The sequence below is a fragment of the Chinchilla lanigera genome, unplaced genomic scaffold (assembly GCF_000276665.1).
Source record: "Chinchilla lanigera isolate Chin_1 unplaced genomic scaffold, ChiLan1.0 scaffold00014, whole genome shotgun sequence".
Lineage (NCBI taxonomy): Eukaryota > Metazoa > Chordata > Mammalia > Rodentia > Chinchillidae > Chinchilla > Chinchilla lanigera.
This window is the reverse complement of record NW_004955415.1, coordinates 15,269,560-15,294,101: the sequence shown is the minus strand read 5'-3', so window position 1 is coordinate 15,294,101 and position 24,542 is coordinate 15,269,560. Positions and strand designations below refer to the sequence as shown.

General features: G+C 39.2%; 1 protein-coding gene across 1 annotated transcript in view; it reads left to right on the top strand.

Annotated features, from left to right (window-relative positions):
• Nucleotides 1-20,398, top strand: part of LOC102006768 — a 72,486-nt gene extending 52,088 nt beyond the window's left edge. Inside the window, exons 3-4 of the mRNA XM_013512130.1 lie at nucleotides 19,591-19,720; nucleotides 20,168-20,398. Coding sequence (XP_013367584.1) covers nucleotides 19,591-19,720; nucleotides 20,168-20,398 — 361 coding nt within the window. The remainder of the gene's footprint in view (nucleotides 1-19,590; nucleotides 19,721-20,167) is intronic.
• Nucleotides 20,399-24,542: the final 4,144 nt, after the last annotated feature.

The window sequence follows — 24,542 nt, the reverse complement described above, 5'->3', positions numbered from 1 at the left end:
AGCCTAAGGGTTGTCAAAAATAGCATATTACCTCCTCACTTGTGTTTATTTCTTAATTGCTACTTATTATAACTGTTTATGAAGTAGATTCTAACTTTTAGATTTACAGAATTAAAGTGCCCACTCACTTCTATTGTTTACATCTTATTGATACGTTACTATTAACTAGCATTGATACTTTTATCTTTTTCCCTAGTTTCTTAAACACTTTTTTATTACACAGTGAAGAATACAACGATACCTCAATCATACTTTAAAAGTTCATAGGTGGACTGACCATACATTACAGCCCAACTAAGGAAAAAAGGATGAACAAGAAACCACAGTCCAGACATAGCAGACTTAAAAGCTCAAGAGTATGCTGACAGAGGCATGATGCCTAGACACCACCTGCCAGAGTTAGTCTACGGTTAACTTGTGCTACATGTCTGAATTAAGTATTGCACAACAACTTTAATTTTTCACAATGTTGCAGAACCCAAAATAATATTTTAAAAAATTACTTTAAATCTGCATTTCAACAGTCTCCAATTTCTTTTTTCTGTCTCTTGAGGAATTCGGACAACATGGAGCTGCTCTCTTTCCCTAAGTATTCCAGATGCAGGCATGCTTTGCACAAGTAAACCAGCCTTGAAATTTTTAAATCCACAAGACATGCATCTACACATTAAAAAAAGTTAAGAAAAAAATTAAAAGATAGGTGGCCTGTCACACACACTCTCATGACAGAGAAAAAGAGAAAAGAGTAAGGGACAGAGAGAAGAGATAGAGGACGCCTTTTAAAATGTGTAATACCTACAAATTATACTCTCACATATCCTGTATATAAGTAACAAGCAAAAAAAAAGGGAAGGTAACAAAATTTTTTCTTTCTCTTCTTTAGGTTTATGCGGTCTGCACTGTTACCAAGAAGTGATATGGTTTGCAGCTGTATGAGCTTAACGTTTGATATCCTTGTTCTTGTATGCCCATTTGGTTTGACTAGACCAGTTTTGTTAGACCAGTTCTTGTTACTGGTGCAATATACATACTGTCAGCGGTAGAGTGAAACTTTTTGCCACTGAGGAGAATGTAGCAAAACAGGAGGAGAGGAAGAGGAGGAGGAAGAGGGGAAGGAGGAAGAGGAATCAGAGATAGAGCTGAGAGTTAGGGCTTTTTTTTGGTATTTGTTTTCACTCCAGGTGCTCTGAATTAAAAAGTAATGAGACAGGCATACTGTACTAATCCTTATTTTACACTCCAGTGTTAAGAAGAATAACAGTGCTGTTTCACATACATCACAGAGTGTTATTTTTCTGTTCCAGAACCCCACTCAAAATACCATATTAGGTTCCTCTAGACACAGTTTCTGACTTTTCTTTGTAATATATTTTGAAAACACCTTCTGTGTATAAGTTTGTTCTGCTTGCTTAAGATTGCTTTGGGTGTTCAAACTGATTTTGTATGAGTTTTAGGATTGATTTTTTTCTGTAAAAAATAACTGCGGGTGCTCACTTCAGCAGCACATATACTAAGAATAACTTTGGGATGTTGATAGGGATGGCACTGAATCTCTAAATACATTTGGATAATAAGGGCATTTTGACAATATTAATTCTTCCAATCCATGAACATGGGATGGCTATCCGGTTTTTTTGTGTCTTTTTAGGTTTTCTTTATCAATATTTTATAAATTTCAGTATACAGTTCTTTCATCTTTTAAAATTAATTTTCTTTTTTGTTTTTGCTAGAGCAAATGAGATTGTGTTTTTAATTTCCAGTTCAGATAGTTCATTACTAGTGTATAGAAATGCCACTACTGCTGTTTATTGGTCTTGTATCAAGCAAGTTTATTGAATTCATTTAGAAGTTCTAACAGGCCTCTGTGCATACATGCACACGTGTGAAATCTCTAGAGTTTTCTACGTATATGACCATGCTCACCTGTCAACAGAGATAATTTTACCTTTCCTCGTCTAATCTGAATAACTTTTATTTCTTTTTCTTGTCTGATTATTCTAAGATTTCCAGTACTATGTTTAATAGCAGTGGCAAGACCAGGTATCCTTACCCCTTAAGGAGAAGCCTTCAGTTTTCCCATACTGATTATGATGGTAGCAGTGGATTTTTCATAGATGTCCCTTATTGTGTTGAAGTTAGTTGCTTCTATACACATTTTGTTGAGTGAGTTTTATCATGAAAGGATGTTGAACTTGCCAAATATTTTCTGTATTTATTATAATAATCATGTGGTTTTTGTCTTTTACTCTGTTAATGCAGTGTATCATGTCAATCAATTTTTATGTATTGAACCACCCTTAAATCCCAGGGATAAATCCCTCCTGATCATGGTGTGTGCTCTTTTTACTGTGTTGTTAAATTCAGATGGGTAGTATTTCATGAAGGATTTTCACATATTCTGTGTTCATCTGTGATATTGGTGCACTGTTTTTATTTCTTATTTCTTATGTTATCTTTTTTTGGCTTTAGTTTTGGGATGATGCTGGCCTCATAAAATGAAGTTGGGAATGTTTCTTATTCTTTTATTTTTTGGAAGAATGTAAGAAGGGCTGGTATTAATTCTTCTTTGACTGTTTGGTGGAATTCACCAGTGAAACTATCTGATCCTAGGCTTTTTGTTGGGTGTCTTCTATATTTGGCATTACTTAAATTATTTGATTTCCTGATGGCATTCTTTATGTTTAATTTCCATATCTTCATGTTTATTTCTAGTAAATATAATCATATAATCTTTTCTGTCATTTCTTAGAATTTTTGAGCAGGAAGAAAGTTATATGTACACTCACATCACTCCAGCTCCACTATTAGTTTTATAAGCAACTTGCTGCCTATGTATTTAAATCCTTAGTAAAGAATTTTAATAGATATTTTTCCCAAAGAAGATATACAAATGAGAACATGAAATAGTAAGAACATGAAATAACATGCTCAATTTTATTAACCACCAAGAAAATGCAATTTAAAATTTTGAGATATCACTTTACATGCACTAGGATGGTTATTATAAAAGAACAGACAATAACACATTAGCAAATATACAGAGAATTTGAAGCTCTAATGTATTGCTAATGAGATTGTGAAGTGTAAAGAAACTTTGGAAAAGAGTTTGAAATTTCCTAAAAATGTGAAGTATAGAATTATCATATGGCCCAGTGACTCCACTCTGAGGACTATGCTTAAAAGAAGTAAAATATAAATGTCCACACAAAAAATGTATTTAAATGTTCACAGCAGGATTATTCATAAAGCCAAAAAGTAGAAAAACCCCAAATGTTCACAACTGACAAATGGATTTTAAAATAGGGTACATCATATGATTGAATATTCTTGGCTAATAGGAAGGAATAAAATACTCATGCATGCAATGCAATGTTGAAAACATTCTAAGTGAAAAAGTCAGGTACAAAAGACCGCCTCTTTACAACTGCAATTTATTTGGTTTTGGGATGCTAACTTCCCTCATCTGTAAGATGAGGATAAGAGTACCTCAAAAGAGGGTATAATATAAACAAATGTATGCAAAGTGCCCCGCAAGATGACTGGCACATAAAAGCGTGTGAGGGGAGACAATGATAATGTTGCTGTCATTGTCTGACACAGGACTAGATATAGCAGATGCTTGGATAAGACATTTTGACAGCTTGATTTTTCAGCTCTATGGAATTCCACGGTTGGCTAAAATCTGGGACACATCTGGACCAAAATTGTGAGTCAAGTCTGTTGAGTGGGCAGAGAAACACTTCTAATTTCCTGATCCAAGTTCTTTGCTTCAACTCTGATGAAATGCCACACATCCTCTCCCCTGGAGTGTGCCAGCCACCACCAACCCAACTTCCAAAACCACTCGGAGCAATGAGGGAACAGAATATTCTAAGAAGATTTAAATTGGGGGCTGGGGATTTAGTTCAGCGGCACAGTGCCCGCCTGGCAAGCGCAAGGTCGTGAGTTTGATTCCCAGTACGGGAAAAAACAAAAAAACAAAAAACAAAAAACCAAACAACAGAAGATTTAAATCTGCTCAAGTTTTGAGCTTCTTTCCCAGGTCTTTTGTACTATGGAAATTTTCTATCTCTCTACTCAAAATCAAACAGCACAATTTTAGAGTGATTGTCCTGTAGAAGACCACACAGAGGAGTAGTTTGTGAGCCAAGCCGGTAGAGCCCTGCTTGCCATGGTGATTTAATCCTTGAAAGACAATATTCCTAAAAGGCAGCCGGGCTTTTTTTTTTTTCCCCTTGGAGAGTGGTTGAAATAGAACATGAGTGAAGTTTCTGTGTTCTTCTATTACAGATCCATGCAAACACCTACACGGCACACAGGGACACGGTGTAGGCATGCAAAAAGTTAAACTTTCACTTTCAAAATCCAGTGCACTTAAAAATGGCTATTCTTCAATTTGAGGGAGGAAAGAAAGTTGAAAGAGAACGATCCTCCTCCTAAAATTAAGCTGGAATATGCTAAAGAGAGTGAGGTGTTGGAAAGAGCCAGAAACTCCAGGTTTGGGAAAGCTCTGAGCCTGTGTCACTATGTGATTGTGGATAGATCTGTTCACACATGGACTTCAATTCCTTATTAATCAAATGAAGGATTTCAGCTTGATATCTCCCAGGCCCTTCTGTTTTTATGCTGTGAGTCACAAACTTTGAATAATAACCTCTTGAAAGACTAGACTATAGCTGTGAAAGTGAGCTCACAATCTTCACTTCATTTAACTGCAGCTCCCAATTTATGATGTCATTGGGGCTTGGATGGTATATCAACTGTGAAGCAAGGAAGAAACAGAGAAGTAAAGAATTTGCTCAAAGTCACAGGTAGCAAATGGAAGAACAATGGCAAAATACCTAGTTGGTCAGGTCAATTTTAAGACCCAATAATCAATATCAATTGTTATTAAGACCTTTGATGTTTGCTTCTTGAATTCATGTCTTTTTTTTTCTCTTTGGTCATTCATTTACATTCTCATGCTTGAACCCTTCCTTCTTTATCTCACAGTAGAGGGGAAACTTCTTCATGAAGAATCACAGGGCAGTGACACTGTGAGTTAAGCCCAAGAAGGAGGGGCATACAGAATGCTGATGGAATGCAGTGAGGGGGATAGAGAGCACTGGTTTTTAGAAAGGATTCACCTGGAGGAAAAGCTACTGAAGTTGAAACTTGCAATGATGGTGTGGAGTGATCGGGGAGCTTGCAATATGGTTAAAACATACTGCACTAGCAAGGATCCTGATTCAATAAGCAGCTGCAAATCTGTGGGGCTCCTCTAGCGGCTTAGGGGAGACAGTAGGAGGTTTGGCTGGAGATGTTGTTAGAGGCAGACCTTGGAGATTCAGGTGTGCTCAGCCTGGAAACCATGGCTGTGTCCTGTCCTTGCAGAAGCGGGACTGGAACACTGATGAGCACTAGGAGGGTTTCTACAGCGTGCCCCAAAGTCCAAACTCTAAAGGCAGAGTTTTAAGCTTTAATAACTTGAGAAGTACAAATGCTACAAACTTTTAAAAGTCATTTGAAAGTTTGACCATTTAAATTTTTCTTGTATTCATTTTGTGAATTTTGAAAGATAAATTAAATAAATTTTTAAAATCCCCCCACCTTTACTGAAGTAAAATTGACAAATAAAATTGTATTTATTTAACTTGAACAATGTGATGTTTGTATATATACATTGTGAAGTGATTATCATGGTCAAGATAATTAACACAGCCATCATCTCACAGAGTTACCCAGTTCTCTTGGTGATAAGGGTATTTCAGATCTACTCTTTCAGCAAATTTTAAGTATACAATACAATGGGATTAACTATGGTCATTGCTGCTGTACACTGTATCAGTCCACATTTATCCTGTGCAGCTGAAACTTTGTCCCCTTGGACCAACATCTATTTGGCCCCTTCTTTCTTCAACACCAGGCAACCAGTATTCTACCCTCTGTTTATTCAGAACATCTTTGTCAAAGATCCATTGCCTGTAATTGCACAGATTTATTTCTGGGCTGTCTGTTCTGCCTCATTGGTCTATATGTGTGTTCTTATGACAGTATGCTGTTTTTATGACTGAACCTTTGTAGTAGGTTTTTAAATCACATAGTGATGTCTCCAGCTTTGTTCTATTTACTCAAGATTTCTTTGGCTATTCAAACTCTTTTGTGGGTCCATGTAAAGTTTAAGATTTTTTTCTTACAAAAATGCCTTTGGAATTTTGATAGAGATTTCATCGAATCTGTAGATTGGTTTGGGTAGTAAGAGCATTTTGCCAATATTAATTCTTCTAGTCTGAAAATGGAATAGTACTGGAAGTCCCAGCCAAAGCAATCTTGCAAGAAAAAGAAATAAATGGTATTCAAATCAGAAGGGAAGAAGTGAAATTATCTTCTGGAAAATAAGTATGATCATATATGTAAAAATACTGAAGATTTAATTTTCAAAAACTATTAGAAGTATAAATTGATAAAGTTGCAGGATACCAAATTAACTTCTATCAGTGATGTTCCTATGCATCAACAATAAACTATCTGAAAAGAAAACAAAACAATCCCATTTACACAGCAACAACAACAACAAAATGATGAAGGAACTATCCATTGACATATATAAAGCATGGAGGAAGAAAATTTTAGATATTTGATAGACTAGAAGAATTGATATTATCAAAATTGAAAGAGGGTTAAGTGAGTTAATGCTGGAAAGTGTATAAAATAGAGCCTAATATTATATAAAGGCTTAAGTAAAATCTCCATTTTATAGATGAGGAATTAGAAGTACAAGAGGTACATCTTGTGGAAGGAAATATTTCCTTTTGTTTCTCTTCTGGCTGGGTACCTATCCTTGGCTAATATCTGTCTGATATCAAAGGCAGAGTTGCAGTCTGAATGCTCAGTTTCCAGATATTACTAGATCATGTCACCTTGTGGTTCAGAATACCTGGCATCTAAGGTGTCTTTTTCTGGCCCTCTTTCAGATCATATGGTGGGCCTCTCTCACAGGCATGTGTAACTATTTTGATCCTTATCTTTGGCTTAGATTTGCTTTGTTCTTAAAGCTGTAGGAGGCCTCCAGTAATAAATAATCCAATAATCTCAACCCCATGCAAAACTCAGCACATTGGTTAGAATGATTAGGTTGGCTTTCCTTTAACTCTACCCTCATCCTGCAGTTAATCTTGACACTGTGACAGTTAATTTTGATTATCAACTTGACTGGACTGAGAAATGCCTAGGAAATTAATAAAGCACAATTTTGGGTGTGTGTGAGGTTGTTTCCAGAGACAGCAAACTGATGTGGGAGACTTTCCCTGAATCTGGGTGGTATCATTAAACAGGGCAGGGGCCCAGAAGGAGCAAGAACGGAGGAAGAAGAAAGCCTGTAAGTACAGGCTGTGTGGCTTCTTCCTTCTCTCTGTTTCCTGGGCACCATGAGGTGAACAGTGTTCCTCTGCCACACTTTCTGCCATGCTGTTTTGCCTCACAACAAGCCCAGAAACAATGGAGCCTGCTGACCATGGACTGAAACCTGTGAAACTGTGAGCCAAAATAAATCTTTCCTGTTTTAAGCTATCTCAGGTATTTTATCTCAGCAATAAAAAGCTCAGTAACACATTTGGAGAAGCCTGGGACACCCTAATATTTGGGATCAACAACATGGTGTTTAGAACATAGTTAGTAGGTCTCAGGTCTGCCTGAGGTTAGGATCTAGAGGAGGGGAAGACCTTTTATCAATCTCAGAACATTACCTTCCAGATCCTCTTCCCTGTTCTTCCACTTTCACATCTCACTACCCTCCATAATTACTTCAGGGTAAGGAAATAAAACTGAAATCAGTCTGATTTACAGAATCCTAGGGGATTAAATACCCCCTTAACATGCCAGGAGGAAGCAAGGAGTTGAACAAAAATTAAAAACTAAACCTTTCTCCAAATATAGGCTAAGCTTTTCTCCATGAGCTATTTGCCAACATGCTGGAAACTCATGTTCTGAGATGGAGACCTGTTTTAGTCAGCTTTCCGAGAGTATTATAAAATTACTGAGATAATCAATTTATAAAGCAAAAAGGTTGATTTTGGTTCACTGTTTGGAATTTCAGTCCAAGATGTGTGGACCTGACTGCTTTGGGCTTGTGTTGAGGGAGCATATCATGGCAGGGGTGCATCATTGAGCTAAACCAGTCACCTACTAGCCAGGGAACAAGAAAGAGTGAGGTGGACCTGGTATCCTTTAATCCCCTTCGAGAGTGTGGCCCCTCTGACCTGAGTACCTCCCACTAGTCCCCACCTCTTAAAGGTTTTACCTCCTAATAGTACCCCCTTGGGGACTTAAACCTTTAACATATGAGCTAAACCACAGCTTATGGGCACATAACCTTGGCTGTGGAAATCTGGGGAAAAGGTACAATGGCAAGCTGTGCAGAACCCATCCTGCTAGCCAGCTCTTCCACAAGAGAGGTGGAAGGTGCTCCTCTTTAACCCTTTCACCCACATTGCATGGTGTTGGGAGCCATGGAGCAGAAGGTGCTTCTCCCCAATGGCTTCTTTTCGCTTCTAGGCTCCATTCTGCCAGCTTTAAGGGTACCTCCCACATACTCTCATAAGTGGCCAGGGAGATATATTTGGGGGACCAAAAGTAATCACGTTTAGTCCACATGCATACCCACACACAGGGAGCAATACTTATAAAGATTTTCCATATATGAAAGGTATCAATGCTTGTTCCCTTCAACACTCTTGTTAATGCCATTTGTATAAAAACTACACAGTCTTGTAAAACCAGAAAACAAGGACACTTCCAAATTTGGAAATCTCAGTTTGCAGATTGGCTTCCAAAGGAAAGTTTCAGGTTTGATGGTTGGAAACTTCCATTGAAATTTTTCTAAATAATGATCTTCTTAATAGCAGTTTTGTCCCCATAAAAACCAATATCACTCAGTATGGCCAAAATATTGCATACTCACAATGGAAATATAAAGTTATACTCTTTCAAAAGTCATAAACATAGTACTAACTGCTAATATTGAAAGCATGATTAAGGCTTTTTGTTTGATCTTCAATGTTGGTGATTGATAACAAGAAGACTTATTGGAGAAGGAAAAGAAAGTCTATAAAGAATTTTATGGTTTCTGGGCACTAGTAGATATCATTAAACATTTCCATTTTCTTGAAGTGTAGTCCAAGCATTACTCATCTTAACCTTGATTAAGGTTGTTTCTGGCTCACATTTAGACCACAGAGAGTGGGAGAGAAAGCAAAGGAACAAAAAGGAGGGGGAGAAAGAGGACCAGGAGGAAGAGGGTATGTTTAAAGATGGATTTACAAATGAGAACTATATTGTTGATGACCATAAATGGGGAAAATGTGATAGAAAAGGGAATGTTTAGAACTAAATATCAGGCCAGGTAAATATTTGTACCAGCTTCCCTCTTGATTGCTGCCTGGCGCTGCAGGGGAGGGTGAGGAGATGGTATAGAGGGGATTTCAGAGTGTTTTAAAAAAAGGTAGGGGGCAGCAAATCAAAATGAAATTTTGCCAAGTATAAGTCTTCAGAGAGTCAGACATTTCTAACCTAGAGAGCACCTTTATTTACCGCATCCATATTAACCACTCATCCAATGACTATAAAATTGAATTTTTTGTGGTATCTCATTCTGTTATTATTCTCATTGTCTAGAGTTTGACATTGACATTGCCTAGAAGTAAGATTTCTGCGTCTGAGTTGCACTTTCTCTTACTTCCTCTGGGTCAATGTGTTCTATAACTTTGAATATATGTATGAATGACCTTTTCCCAGTCGCCACAAAGCTTCTTAAGTCCTCACACAATTCATAAATCTGATTAAATATATAATGTCTCTCTACTGCAACAGTAAAAAAGAAAAGGGGAAAATTTTGTGAATGGAGATATTTCTCTCAGACAGACATAGCAGTTCAATAGAAATAGTTATCTGATGAGTCATCCTTGACTCATCCTCTATGAATGGAAAATTAAGCAGTGTGATGAAGTTTCTAGCCTTTGTTCTCAAGTCTGGAACACATCTCAAATGATAGGCTGTTGCCTAGGAAATCAAGATTATAATAGTTAAGTTCTTGAATAATAGAACTACTTCTCAAGGTGAAGTTATCTAAAATGCATGTCCTCAATGTAAAGAACAAAACCAGGTTTATAAAAAAGTCTCAATAAATATTTGTTGGATAAAATAATGTAAGAATGAAGAGGGTGGTGAGGAAGAGAGAAGAGGGTTACTCTTACCCTTTGGCTTGGGGGCAGTGTCAACCTGTGATAGTATTAACTAAGAGGAGGTACTGAAGGTATATAGTGACCTTAGTTTTGAACCTGTTGACTCAAGGGGGCCTGTGGGATATCCTTGGATATCTGGATGTTCTTTGTAGAGAATGTGTATTCTGAAAATAAAAGAGATTTTGTATATGTAAAGGGAACTTTGCCAGGATTTCTTTTCTTACTTTCCCTTCTACTCATGTAAATTCCTTTCTTCCTAGCTTTTACACTTCAGTTTCACAAAGATTTCTGGGTCATCTGTCATCTGCAGAGCTTTGTGCTAGCACTGAATACACACAACAAAGAACAGTTTTAATTCATTCATTTAACAAATTTTATTGAGCTCCTATATGCTAGGCGCCATCCTGGTTGTTATACGAATTGGTACAATAGTGTGCCAAAGAGATATAGTCCCTTCTCAGAAAGAATGAAATATATAAATTACAAGACACAAACCCATGAAAAAGTAAGTAACTATTAAAGACCAAAGGTTGCTCTTTGTCCCCAACACAGGACATGTGTAAGTGAAACGATTATTCCAAAGTCAAGTGATTTATTAAAATCTGACAAAAATTTCCTTTTCAGCAAGGATAATTTTGTAATTCCAATTCCAATCTTTCTTGCCATAATGGACCTTTGAGAAACATAGTTTTTAAGTATGCAGACAGTAACTTTATCCATAGTGTAGATAGTGAGACAATAAACCCCACAGGGTTTCCCAAGGTCTAGATACCGACAAGAGGCTGAAGATTTTGAAAGGGTGTCCCTTAGCGATGGGAATGCTAATGCCTACCGGAGTCCATTATTTTAATTGCTGTGTTTTTGCAAACTGAGTAATACATGATCTCATTCAATCCATCAAGCATTGCTTTAAAACTTTAAGAGAGTGAAAATTTAAAAACAACAAGATTAATTCAGTTGTCCTGTTTTTAACACTAATTCTGAAAGTCATAATTTTGCAAACTTTTAAAAAATCTTAAAAGCAAATACAAATTTAAAGTACAATTGATCTCCAACAGAATATAGGCTGACTAAAGGGAAAATTCTGAACATACCAAAGGTTGGCAGGGATGTAGAACAGTTGGAATTATCGTATATTTCTGTTAAGAGAAAAAATTGGAATGAACACTTCAAATACTATATCACAGTTCTTATACAGTTAAATGTAACAACCCTATGATTCCAAGCCACATGGCCAACAGAAATAAGTGCCTATTTTCACCAAAAGATATCAGCAAAAATGTCTATAGCAGCGCATTCCACTATACAGAAATAAGGCTACAAGCTGGTAGATTTCTAGGCTAATGCCTGGATTTGCACTGGTTAGAATCATCTCTTTGAGCTAAACAAGGAGAACGAGGAATCTTCTCCAATATGCCAGAGTGAGTGTGCATGGTTTCCTCTAAGTAACACACATTAGCATAGTAGGGCCACAGGCGGAAATATCTACTTTGAAACTCTATTTTAAAATTTCTTTAAGAATCTAAAGAGAAAATTAGAGAACAGCCCAATAGCTTATTTTTGTCATCTTTAGAGTAGATTCTTTAAAGGCATGAGATGGTAGGCAGGTCAATTTTAAATGAAATAAAGATATAAAGCAAGGTGATGAAGTAATGTAACTAGAAGTAACCACAACTATTCTCAGCCATAGTAGGTGATCAACAAAAGTTTAAGTCAATGATTCACCTTCAAGCTCTGTAGGAGAATAAAACGAAAGCTAATCTAAAACATCTGTATAAAGTTAAGTGGCTTCTCAAATTAAAAAATAGACAAATGATTTGAGCAGAATTTTTACAAAAGAAAATATATAAGCACCCCCAAAGCAAATGAAAAGATATTTGCCATGATGTATCCTTAATAAAAGGCAAGTTAATACTCCAAATATCACCTCAGATTACACAGGCAATAACAAGTATGGTGAGAAGACAGATCTAGAACTCTCAAAAATGCACTGCTGGTGGGAATGTCAGGTGGCATAAAAACCATCAGGTTGCACGGAGGTTTCTTTTAAAAAGCTCAACATACACTTATGACTTAATAATGCAACTCCTGGGTAGATGTGTCTGAAGAGACATAAAGATTTATGTCCACAAAAATACTTATACAAAAGTGTTTATAGTGACTTTATTCATAATAGCTCCATCTTGGAAACAGCCCGATGTCTTATCATGCAGTAGAGTATTATTACACAGCAATAAAAAAGAATCAGCTTCAGATACTACATGGATGTATCTCAACATAATATTCTGGCAGAAAGAAGGTGATTACAATAGAGCACATTCGGCAGGATCCCACTTATAGAAGTTCAAGAATAGACCAAACTAATATAAAGTACTAAAGCTCAGAGCAGACAGGCTCTAGGGTGGGATGGACAGACTGGAGTTTCAGAGGGAGTTTTCAGGCCCATGGAAGCACTCCACACCTTGATCTGGGTGTTTCATTGCATGGGTCTATTCTTTCTTCAGAACTCTCCCACTGACATGTTTAAAATTTGTGTGATTTAAATATGCAAATAATATGCTGCAATTTTTTTAAGTTGTGGATTTTTAAAAGTATAGATTCAAAAGATATTTTAAATGTTGAAACAGTACAGAAAATATGGGTATAGTACACATATTACAGAAATTATAAAAATTCCTTTGAGATGATTGCCACTGTGTTGATTTATGTGCTTCTGATAATTTTTCAACATGTACAGAAAAATTGACTTAATCTTTTTCTTTTCTATTTCTATTTCTAATTCTATTTCTATTTCTATTGAGAGGAAAAGAGAAATAGAGAGAGGAAGAGAGGAAGAGAGAGACAGGAGAGAGAGGGAAAGAGAGCAACTCTGCATTCTAGGCCCTTGTGGCTGTTATCCCATGTGTTTCCTTCATAATAAAAGTGCAGTCATAAGTATATATTGCTTTCAATGAGTTCTCAGAATCATTCTAGTAAATTATTAACCCTGTGAAGGTCATAGGAACTTGCAACTTTTTCCCTTCCCTTCCCTTCCCTTCCCTTCCCTTCCCTTCCCTTTCTTTCCTTTTCCTTCCCTTTCTTTCCTTTTCCTTCCCTTCCTTTCCCTTCCCTCCATTTCTTCCTACTTTCTTTCCTTTTGTGGTACTGGGGATTGAACCCAGGGGCTTCACACTGAGATACGTGCCCAAGTTCTAAAAAATTTTTTAAAAAGTGTTTTGACAGATAGTCTTTCTAAGTTGCTATGTTGCCCAGGCTAGGCTTAAACTTGTACTCTTTCTGCCTCAGTCTCCAGTGTGTAGGGAGTACAGGCACGCGCTACTAGGGAACCTCCACATTCATAGCCACTTGGTCAGAAGTGGCCTGGGGAGCACGAAGTGCAACTGGTATCATAAACAAGGTCAGTCCTGTACAGGACTCTGAGCTTCACCCATGGGGTCTGTGCTAACTCCAGGTCTGTGCTAACTCCAGGTTCTGAATGGCATCAGAACATGCAGTTGGTGTCAGAACAGTCGGGGTAGAAGCAGATCAAACCCCCGTTTCGTTTGCTTCTTCGGACTGGTCGGTGGACTTGGTGCCCATCTCAGTGCCACCTTCGTTCACTTCACCCTGAGCGAGTTCAGGCCTTGGTTCTCCATAGTTGTGATCCGCCGCCAGCGACCCAGACAAAGCCCACCACCCACGCCCCCACGCCCTGCACCCGCCTTCACGAATCTCTCCCTTATCCCGGTCAGCCTGACGTGGAAGACACTGCCGTCATCCCCGCGGCTCAGAGAGGAAAGCCCACCGGTCACAGGGGCTAATTTGAGGTGAGTCCTGGTGGCCAGTGCCTGTGTCCTCCCACCGCACCTCCCTTCCCAACCCCAAACTCTTCTTCTTTTTCATTGCCCGTGGCTCCTGTCCCCTCAGCTGCACCCAGGAAGCGAGTAAATCCTCCCACACCCGTCACCATTTCAATAGACATTTATTAATTTTTATTTGATCACAGATGTGTTTGTCTAAGAACTAGAGTCCCTAAAGAGCAGAGGCAAAGCAGAGGCCAATAGGAGACGAAGTGCTTTATTCTTTGGACTCTCTGGCATTGTTTTTTTACTTTTCCTACTGAACTTGTTAGCATAGGTCAAATCTTGTTAGTTTTGAAAATTCCACACTGGCCTCGAGGGCTGAGGAGATGACCTTGGGTAGCTGGGATCATAATTCCAATTCCAAGAGAGGAAAACATGGCCTCTGTGCTGATGACTGGAGGTTTTGCTCTCAAGGATTGTTATTTTAATCAATTTCCCTGTGTTCAGAGTGCTGGACAGCAGTCTTCTAAGCAGCAAGGGAAATTAAACTCATAAATCATTTACTGTCCCACTCCCTAAACCCTCAAAACACAGGTGACACTGTGGAGAGCTGTATCAATAATTAGTCCAAGGAGGAAGAGCTGATTTTCCTCCATCTGATTGATTCAAAGGAAAACTTCCTATAACCTAGTTCACATTTGCTGTCTCTATTATCAATTTCTCATAGTACATGACTAAGCTCAGCAGATTTCCTATTAAAGAGATTTAAATAGCACACTCTTCAACAGATTTAATTACCTTCTTCCCTTACACAAGTCTCTTCCATTTAAAATAGTCTACAGCAAAAGTAGACACTTAAATGTTGAAAATAGTGTCTTGGGGCAGAAGAGAAGATGCTCTGATTTCTGGAAGGGCCCTTGGTAATCCTTGCTCCTTTCTTCTGACTCAAGAAAAGCCTCTTTGCATCTCTGTGAAGGTGAGTTGAGAAGAAATTAAGTCATCTGTTTTTTTTTTTAAGTTTAATTACATATCAGTCAATTCTCTTTTTTCCATTTTTAATTCTAGTAAAATATATATCACATAGAAACTTCCATTTTAGTGATCTTTAGTATATGAGTCATTAGTATTAATCATATCTACAATGTTATCTGACCATTGTCACTAGCTCCAAAAGTTTTCATCACCCTAACAGAATCCCTGTACCCATTAAGGAATGATTTCCTATCCAGTGCCACCCAGCCTCTGGTACGTCCTAATCTAATTTCTTTATAAATTTGCCTATTCTAGACATCTCATATAAATTGAATCATACAGTATTTTCTCTTTTGTCTGGCTTATTTAACTTAATACGTTTTCAGGGTCTGTCTGCTTGGTAACAGGTCTCAGGTCTCAGAACCTGCTGTTTTTATGGCTGGATAATCTGCTGTACATATACCATGCTGTATTTTGTTCCTTTATTTATGTATGGGTGACACTTGGGTGGTTTCTATCTTTTGGCTGTTGGGAGTGGTGCTGCTGTAAATTCTTTTTTTATTATTATTACAATTTTTTTGGTACCAGGAATCAAACTCAGAACCTCGTGTTTTCCAGGCAGGCGCCGTGCCACTGACCTGTATCCCTGGCCCACTGCTATAAATTCTTGCATGCAAATATTTAAGTCCTTATTTTCAATTCTTTTGGGTATGCATCTAGAATGGGAATTAAAATATCATCTTTTTTTTTTTTTTGGTTTTGGTGTTTTGGTTTTTCTCTGGTACTGGGAACTGAACTCACGACCTTGCACTTGCCAGGCAGGCGCTTTGCTGCTGAGCTAAATCCCCAGCCCCCAAAATACCATCTTTTATAAGAATGTGGGCCTGCTTGGATCTGTGCTTGCTTAGGCACAAGATCTTTATGTTTCTGCAACTGTCTAGCCCTCTTCTCTCCCTTTCTTCCTCTTCACCTCCCCCTCTTTCCCTGGATTGACTACATTTCTTTTAGTAAATGTGCCTTCAGATATTTTTCCTATGTACTATTAAAGTTACAACCCTATAGAAAATACATGTTTTGCTGGGTGTGGTGGCACATGCTTGCCTGTAATCCTAGCAGTCAGGAGGCTGAGGCAGGAGGATTGTTGCAAGTTTGAGACCAACCTGAGCTACAAAGTGATCTCAAGGCCAGCCTGAACTGTATAGGAGACTCTGTTTCAAAAAGACAAAAAAAACCCCTGTGCTTTATATTTATTATTAATATAAACACTAGTACACACTTAAGTATTGTTTTTAAAATTGCTGCATTCACTCAACAACATGACACCGAATACTTCCCAGGCCAATAGTCACAGATCTTCAGTAGGTGCAGATCTTCTCATTTGAAACTGCTGCATAGTGTTCCATAACGCCGATAGACACAGCCTGATTGGACTTTCTCCTTTTGATAAACATCTAGGTTTAGCCATGACTGCAAGAATGTTATAGTAAACGTTCTAGCGTGTGTCTTTTTAGACCTATTTGTTAAAGATTCTTGGGTTGGTCTTAAGAAGTGGAGTTGCTGGGACATGTGAAAACTGTATTTTGAATTTTCAAAGTTACTGCCAAATCGGGCCTCCGTAGTCCTGTGACTGATTTGCGTTTCTGTTGGTTGCATGCAGGGGAACCCCTTTGTCTACACCTTCACTGACGTGGGGTCACATGGGCGGAGGTAGCGAGGGGGCCACTCAGGAGTCCTACTCTTGTTCCTTGGTTTGGAGCTGTTGGCAGTGGGCAGCAGTTCAGCCAAGAACTGCATTTCCAAGCCTCACTTGCCTTTGCCTTTTGGTGAGTTGATGTCACCAATGTGCTCAAGTAAAACGGCCCGTGTGAGTCTGTGACACAATCCCTTCTCTGAAGGGAGGCAGCGATCTAGTGGTGTTCTCCAAGGCCCATAGGGGGCAACAGAGCTCCAAAAGGGAATCAGGCTTAGTCTCCAAAAAGGGAATAGAGCACCCTTCCCCATCACTGCTGATTTGTTTAGAGGGAAGATTAAGCCTATTCTTTAAGTCACTGAGCTTTTAAGGTTTTATCTGCTAGCACAACTAATGTTACCTTATTGACAGTTCATCTCACTTTACCATGTTTACCAGTAATTATTGGATAAATATTAATTTGTTTCAATTTGCATTTCCCTGGATGCAAGTGAAATTGGACATATTTTTATACATTTATTTGTCATAGGCACTTTATAGATGACAACTTTTAATCTGTAAGAGTATAAGAAGTTAGCTGTTCTAAGCATTTAAGAATAAATACTTCGCCTTTGATCCCATCACTATTAAGTGAAAAAGGTGAATTCTAAACTTATTTTTCTGGCTCCACAGCCATTTGGGGTGGAGGAGGGGCAGGGTTTGAGGCAAGATGAATATTCATTTACCTTGACAGAGCATTAATCTTTTTCAACAATGGTTTGCATATTGTTGTCTTCAAAGTAGTTGTTCAGATGACCAGATATAAGCATGCAAAGTTGGTCAAAAAATTAAGCACTAACTGTTCCTTTCAATAAACCAATAGAAATTAGTAGAACAATTATCTTAACTATGTTGTATGTGTATGTGTGTGTGTGTGTATATATATATTTCCCTTTCTTCTTTCTTTTCTCCTTTCCCTCATCCCAGTTATTCTTTCCTTTTGAGCAGTTCCTTTCTTTATTTCTGCCATGGAATCATGTCTTTAAAGGAAATTTCATATGGAGGTTTATTAATTAACACTGGTGATTATGGTGATGTTATGACAATGATGAGGATGAGGATGGCGATGATGAAAAGAAAAAGGCAGTGTCCAGGGCCAGAGAATCCATATTACTTTCTTATGTTCATTCATTCAAAAATGTCTGTTGAATATTTGTTATGTTTTTGGTACTATTCTAGACAACTGCAAGGGGCACCGTGCACCTTGGGTTATGCATGAGTGGGAGTTCCTGGAGCTAGACAGCTTGGTAACACTGGCTCATAGATCTTACACTCTAGAGGAATCGACTGATAGTGAATGGACAGGCAAGTGAGTGTGGACTATTGTTATCTAGTGCTCTACTGGTGCTATGAAAACAAAATAAAGCAGGGCAAGGAGTGCAGAGTGAGACTCCTCTAGTTTATTAGAAATATAAAAACCCAGCAAAGGGTGAAGTGAAGGACTGTAGATAGTGCGGAATGACATTTCTGAGCACACCTCGATTGTCAGCTGGACACAGGCTCCTCTGGGCTTCCATGAGCACTGATTATAACCACAGCAATCATTCTAAAACTTAGCGGCAATTAAAGTCACCTGAACAATTTTAAAAATTATTAATTCCTGAGTCTTTTCTCCAAGAATTCTGATTTAATTGGTCTGAGGTGTTACCTAGGCCTCAGGAATTCCTCAGACCTCCCTCTCTCATCTGCTGAAAGATCTGGGATTAGAGAGAAGGCGAGCTGACTTCGGCTGCTCTTCAATGTGAGGAGTTGTCTTGGGTGTTCCCCTTCTCACCTCCAGACAGGAACAGAATTGCAGAAGTGTTTGTAGACAGGTTGATGTGGCATAGCTGTGCATTTGGTCTTGTGACCAACTACCCTAGGTCACTAATCGCCTGATGAGTTGCTAGATTGGAGCAAGAGTCTCTAAAAGTTCTACTAGCATGTGACAAGTTCCTTGTTTGATGTCATTCACTTGCATCTCCATCATCTGCTTACATGCAAGATTGACATGCTTTTCTCCTCAGTGTGGTTAACAGTGGCTTTTTCCAAATCAGAATGCATCAGTGAGTTTGTCCCAGTTACACCTCTTGTGAGATCTTTTCCTAGTTCCGACCGCTTATTAGATGTATGGTCTTAAGTAGTTTACAAACCCCTTGTGTTTTTGACTCTCTGATCCATGAATGGGAACAATGATGTCTGCCCAGAGTGCAAGAAGGATTAAACAAAGGGTTAAATGCAAAGCATAGAGTGAAGTTCCTGGCACCTGGGCTGCACAAATAGTAGTCCTCTCTCTCCATAACAATCCTAAAGCAGTTATTGGGAGTTATGCATAGAATTCTCCAAAAATTCCCCATGAGAAATGCTGTTAACTTGCTAAGCTTCCCTGATTAGTTTTCCCACCCAAAGGCCATGGACCCTGGCCATATTTTTCTTTTTTGATTTGCCTTCTGTTTGCCCAGGACTGGCTTGGCCCAGTCAGTTGTGATCAGTAACCACACAGTATGAGTATGGCTGCTTCCAGAGCAAATGCGAAGGAGGGATTTTCAAATCCCATGAGGGGAATTTAAAGATTGACTGTAATTAATGACATAATTAAAATATAATTTTCTCTATTGATCCCAGAGGAAAATAACAACCTTCTCCATCAGATGACTTGTATTACTGCTTATGGTTGTGGCAGACAACATTTTCCAAAGATGGCTGGTACTGCAGACCCTATCCCATACATACTCTTCAAAATGGGACATTAACAGTCCTCTCATTGAGTGGTGGGGTCCACATTCTCTCTCCTGGAACTCTAGTGGACTTTTGTGACTACCCAGTCAGTGTAGTACAGCAGAAGGGAAGCTTTGTGGCTTCCAAAGGTAGGTCATAAAAATTTCATGCACTTCTCTCTTGTTCTCTTCAGACACACTTGGAATCCAGCCACCAGGTTGTACAGAAGCTCCAGAATCCCCAAGGAGAAGATATGTGAGTGTTGTGAAAGACAGGTGATGTTCAGCCACCAGACAAGAACCGCTATCAGGCACGCAAGAGAGGTCAGTCTTCAGGTGACCACAGCCCTTCACCCTTGTTATCTCAGCCTCTAAGCCACTCTGGTTGATGCCATGTGGGACAGATAAACTATCCTCATTGAGCCTTGTGCAAATTACAAATTCATGAGAAAAATAAAGTTTTTTTGGTCATTTAACAAATGCTAAGTTTTCAGATGGCTTATTACTCAGTAACTAATAATGAACACCGTGGTCATTTTTATCCTGCTGGTATATGATTACCCAGGGTTAAAGAGGGCTCTTTAGAAGGAAACGGCTCATACCTTGTAGGCAAACCTGTGCCCTAGAGTAAAAACTGAAATTAGAGGTCAGGACTTCAGGAGGGAATGTGGAATGAATACATCTTCCCCCCGTGCTGTGGGAAAGTACTTTCCTACCCCTCCTGGACTAGGAGCTGGCAGGTTAAGGTGAATGTGTTCATTCTGATCTTAGGCTTCAAGCAACATATCAAGTTCCTGCTGGTCATCTCAAACACTTGTCATCCACACAAGAAGAACATGGCCTGGTAGTCACTTCTGTGCCAGCCTCAGTCCCAGAATGAGGATACATCACAGCCCTTGCCCAGACCAGAAGCCTGAGGCCACCTGGGACAAACTGAGTCGCAGGCATGCCACAGCCAATCCACATACCAGTGTTTCTCACTATGAGCCACTCAGAGCTTGAGACCTTTTTGTTTTTGCAGCACTTGTAACTTCTGTAGATCTGTCTCAACTGCTTTGGGTCCTGGTTTTGCTACTGGTCAACTGTGTGGCTTTGGAAGATTTACTCATCATCTCTGAGCTTCAATTTTCTGTTCTCAGAACAGGGATAGTAAGATCTAGTTCAGAAGATATTGTGAGGACTGAGACTGTTTGTAAGTTACACAGGGGGCAAAGTTGAACTATTTGTTCACTCTTCTTCCTAACTTTTACTCACATTCCTATTGGGACTCTGACAGGTTTAAAAACCTAATGAAGACATTTCTATAGATTTCAACGTAACAACCTCAAAACTCAAGCTGTATGGGTCCCCAAGCTGCATGGACAATTCTAGGATCCCCCAAATCAGTTCTGGCAGAATCTCACTCTCCTCTGGAAGCTGTCTTGTTTTGATCTGTGGATATTTTCTTTCTTTCCCTTAGGGTTTAGCATTTTTTTGTGTTTCCGGCTATCTGAGCCACACTGAGAGAACTGAGATCAAGAGGAGTTTGCTCCCAAGTGGGTCAGGGTATGACCAGGGAGCATCATGGCCCTGAGGGCAATGGGCTGATGGCATCAGAGCTTTCAAGGGGAAAACTGAAACTCAATTTTCCCACCAGAAAAATTTCCTCATGTTATATCTCAAATGCACACATGCGTTGTAGGTCAGGATCCAATCAGAAAAGCAGAGCAGCCATGAATGATATGAAGTAAGAGATTTGGGTTGCAGTTAAACCTATACAAATGTAGGAGGAGCTTGGGAAGCACAAGTCCAGGAAGGGAAGTGGGAGAACTGGATGAAAGTCTTTTAGCAGCCTCCAGAAGCACCAATGTGGGAAGGCAGGTTGAAGCTTGCAGAGGAAGTGGGCACACCAGCTGCCAGGAAGCTGCAGAGGGAGGGGGATCTAAGGAAGGCTGCTGTCTCTCATGGCTGTGGTTTTGGTGAGATTGCAGCCTAGTGTCAGAAGAAAGGTTGCCATTAGCCAACAAAGCCCAGACTTGTGAAGAACTGGACCCAGGGAAGGGGAGAATCAGGATGAGGTAGAAGCCACCAATACCTAGTTGTCTTTGTCACCAATATGATAGCAATAGCTTTCAGGGAATAAAGGCTGCTGATTTTCTTCTGCCTTACATGTCTCCTGCACATTCTGCTTCAGGCAACTCAAGCCCAAAATCACCAGAGCAGGGGATTCTGGGATGCAGCCGCGGTGTAGCCAAGTTGATACAGTGCAAAATCACTATACATGCACACAGGAGGAAGCAGTACATACAGGCACACATGATTACAAAATCCACACATGCATCTATGCTTGCCAGGACAAATTCAAATAAAATCATAACATAAACTAAAACAGGAAAGTTAAACCTCACATTTCCATTTTGGGGTAATATCTTAAAAGTCTTAACTTTTCTATTGATGTCTATCTACATCTATATCATCTATTAATTACATCAGAAAATGTATATACACTTCAGCAGTTAACTGTAACAATAAATTTCTGGAAGATAATGGTCACCACTTTGAGCACCTCTTATAATTGTAGAGGCCAATGGTAACCTGTATTCATCTTATGATGTTTCAATAAATTTAGTATTCAAAATTTATATGTTTTCTTGGTGTATTATACATTCATATGTATGTGTGTCCATTGTTATATTTACATACTTTTTATATATAAAACCAAAATCAGGCTGTTATGGTTGAAACATTGTGTCAACTTGGGGAGTCTAGAGGTTTGGCTAAGTAACTTAGCAGGAAGCCAGAGTGCTTACTTTGTATACATCCTGAGCCTGTGGAAGAGGAGGGCATGGAGATTATGTGAGTGCTACACGCCCCTTAGGTGGGGGTAGCCTGTTTACAAAGTAAGGCAGGGAAAAAGAAGCTGCTTGCCGCCATTCCTCCGGTTTTGCTCTGGCTGTTTGCTGTTCGGCTGCCATTCCTCTTTGCTCTTGTTGCTTTGCTATCTTCTGCCTCAGAGCCAGCCAAGTATGGACTGAAACCTCCACAAACTGTGAGCTAAATAAACCTTTCCTTCCTTCATTTGTGGCGTTGGGTATTTTGTCTCAGCAACGAGAGAAAAGTAACCAAGACACAGGCTATAAATATTCTATTGTAACTTACCTATTCAATGAGTGCCCTATGGACAAGCTCACCTCAGTTTGTAGGGATCTACCTCATTGTTTTTATAAACTGAATTATGTAACATTTCTTTGTGTGGAAATGTGCACACACATATTTCTGAACTTGCACACAATTCCTATAAACCATATTCTTAGAGGTAAAATGTTATTTAAAAATTTGCCTTTTAATGACTTTAAATAAACCATCCCTGCTCAAGTATATACTAATTAGCACACTCATCAAAGCGTATACTTATTTCTTCTGCTAATGTTTAGTTACTTATGGATTGTATCCACCTTTCTAATGTATTGTGTCTTTTTATGTCAATCTGTTGGTTTAGGCATCACGTAAATGTGTTTTCTAATTTTTATTATCTTTTCATTTTGTTTATAGTGTGTAGTTCAGAAGTTTCATATTTTTATGGATTTAGTTTTTCTTTTATGGTTTATAAGCTTAGTAATGTTTAGAGAGAATTTCTACATCCTAGAATTGTAAAACTTTCACTCATATTTTATCCTGGTTCCTTAATGTGTTTCATATTTAAATCTTTAAGCTATCTTGAATTTATTACTATGTGTGAATATACAGTGAAAAATTTAACTGTGCCTCTGAAGAGATCTGGCGTTTGACCTTGGCTTCTGGGAATTCATCTCTAGGCCATTGAAAATGTTTTTCCTGAAAGAAATACCTTGTGGGCTTTGGTCACACTGGATAATCTAATAGTATGATTTTGGTAGTGACCAGCCATATCTCAGAACAGGGACTGACCACACCAGAAATACCAACCATGTGATCAATTGACCTAAAGACTGAAGTCAATCATATGGGCAACAAATCAATCAACTCATTAATTAATTGATGCTATATAATGGAGCGCTAGTAAGAATCTCTGAACCCAAGGCTCAGGGGAGCTTCCCTGGTTGGCAATGCTCTATGCTTACTGTCACCCAAGGATCCTGGGAAAGCAATGCCCCGACTCAGTGAGGAGAGGACCATAGAAGTTCCACATTTGGGACTTCCCTGGATTCCACCCAATGAGCTTCCTTCCATGTTGATTTTAATCTCTTTCTTTCCCCCTAATAAACCATCCATGAGTTTCATGAGTCCTAGCAGATTATTGAAGCTGAGGGCAGTTTGTAGAACTGCCCAGACTTCACAGTTGTCTTGTGTGGATTTTCCCCCTAACATTGCACTTGGCTAAACCCGTGCACTGAGAGAAGGAAGGAACCTGACATTTCTTTTTTCTTTTCCCAAATGGATAACCAATGCTGCCATCTCCCATCCCCACTGACTTGGAAGGAGAGCTCAGTCATACACAAAACCCAAGAAGTTGTTTAGAAGTAAAGTATTGGTTGGTTTAAACATGAGACAAGGCTGCTAAGGAAGTGGGCTGGGACTGGGCTGGGACTGACAGGGTGTGGCTTGAGGTGTTCCTTGGGGCTATGTTGAAGTCCGTGTTGCTTTGAGGGGATAAATACAGATCCAAGATTCTCTATTTCCCTTTCAGCACCTTCGTCTCCCTTAAGCCTCATCCTCAGCGTCCACCATGGGTATCACGCTCTCCCCTGACTTCTGGGCCACCAGCTGCCACACAAATGTGTCCGCAACAGGACACTGATTAGACTCCTTTGGGCGGTACTGTTAAACCATCATGTGAGGGACCCATCTGAGAGTCCTTCTTTCACTGCTGTGTGTCCAGTTTCTTCCCCAGGCTCCTATTCCACATGTCTCCTGATAGACTGTTTATGGACTGGTTGAAATGGTCTCTACAGCTTCACATCTGCAAAGGTCTTCACATGGGGCTCCTGGCCCTAATGGATACACAGACCCTGGAACCCGAGGATTTATCTGGGGCAGTGGCCAAGTTTTTCCTAAAAGTACCAGTTTTGTTTTGATACTTAATCAAAAGCACACTACGCATACTTGCACAAGAATCATCTTGAAGTTAGGGGGTCAGCTCTCTCAGAGTAGAAAGTCATGGGAGAGAACAGCTTTTCTGACCCTCCTG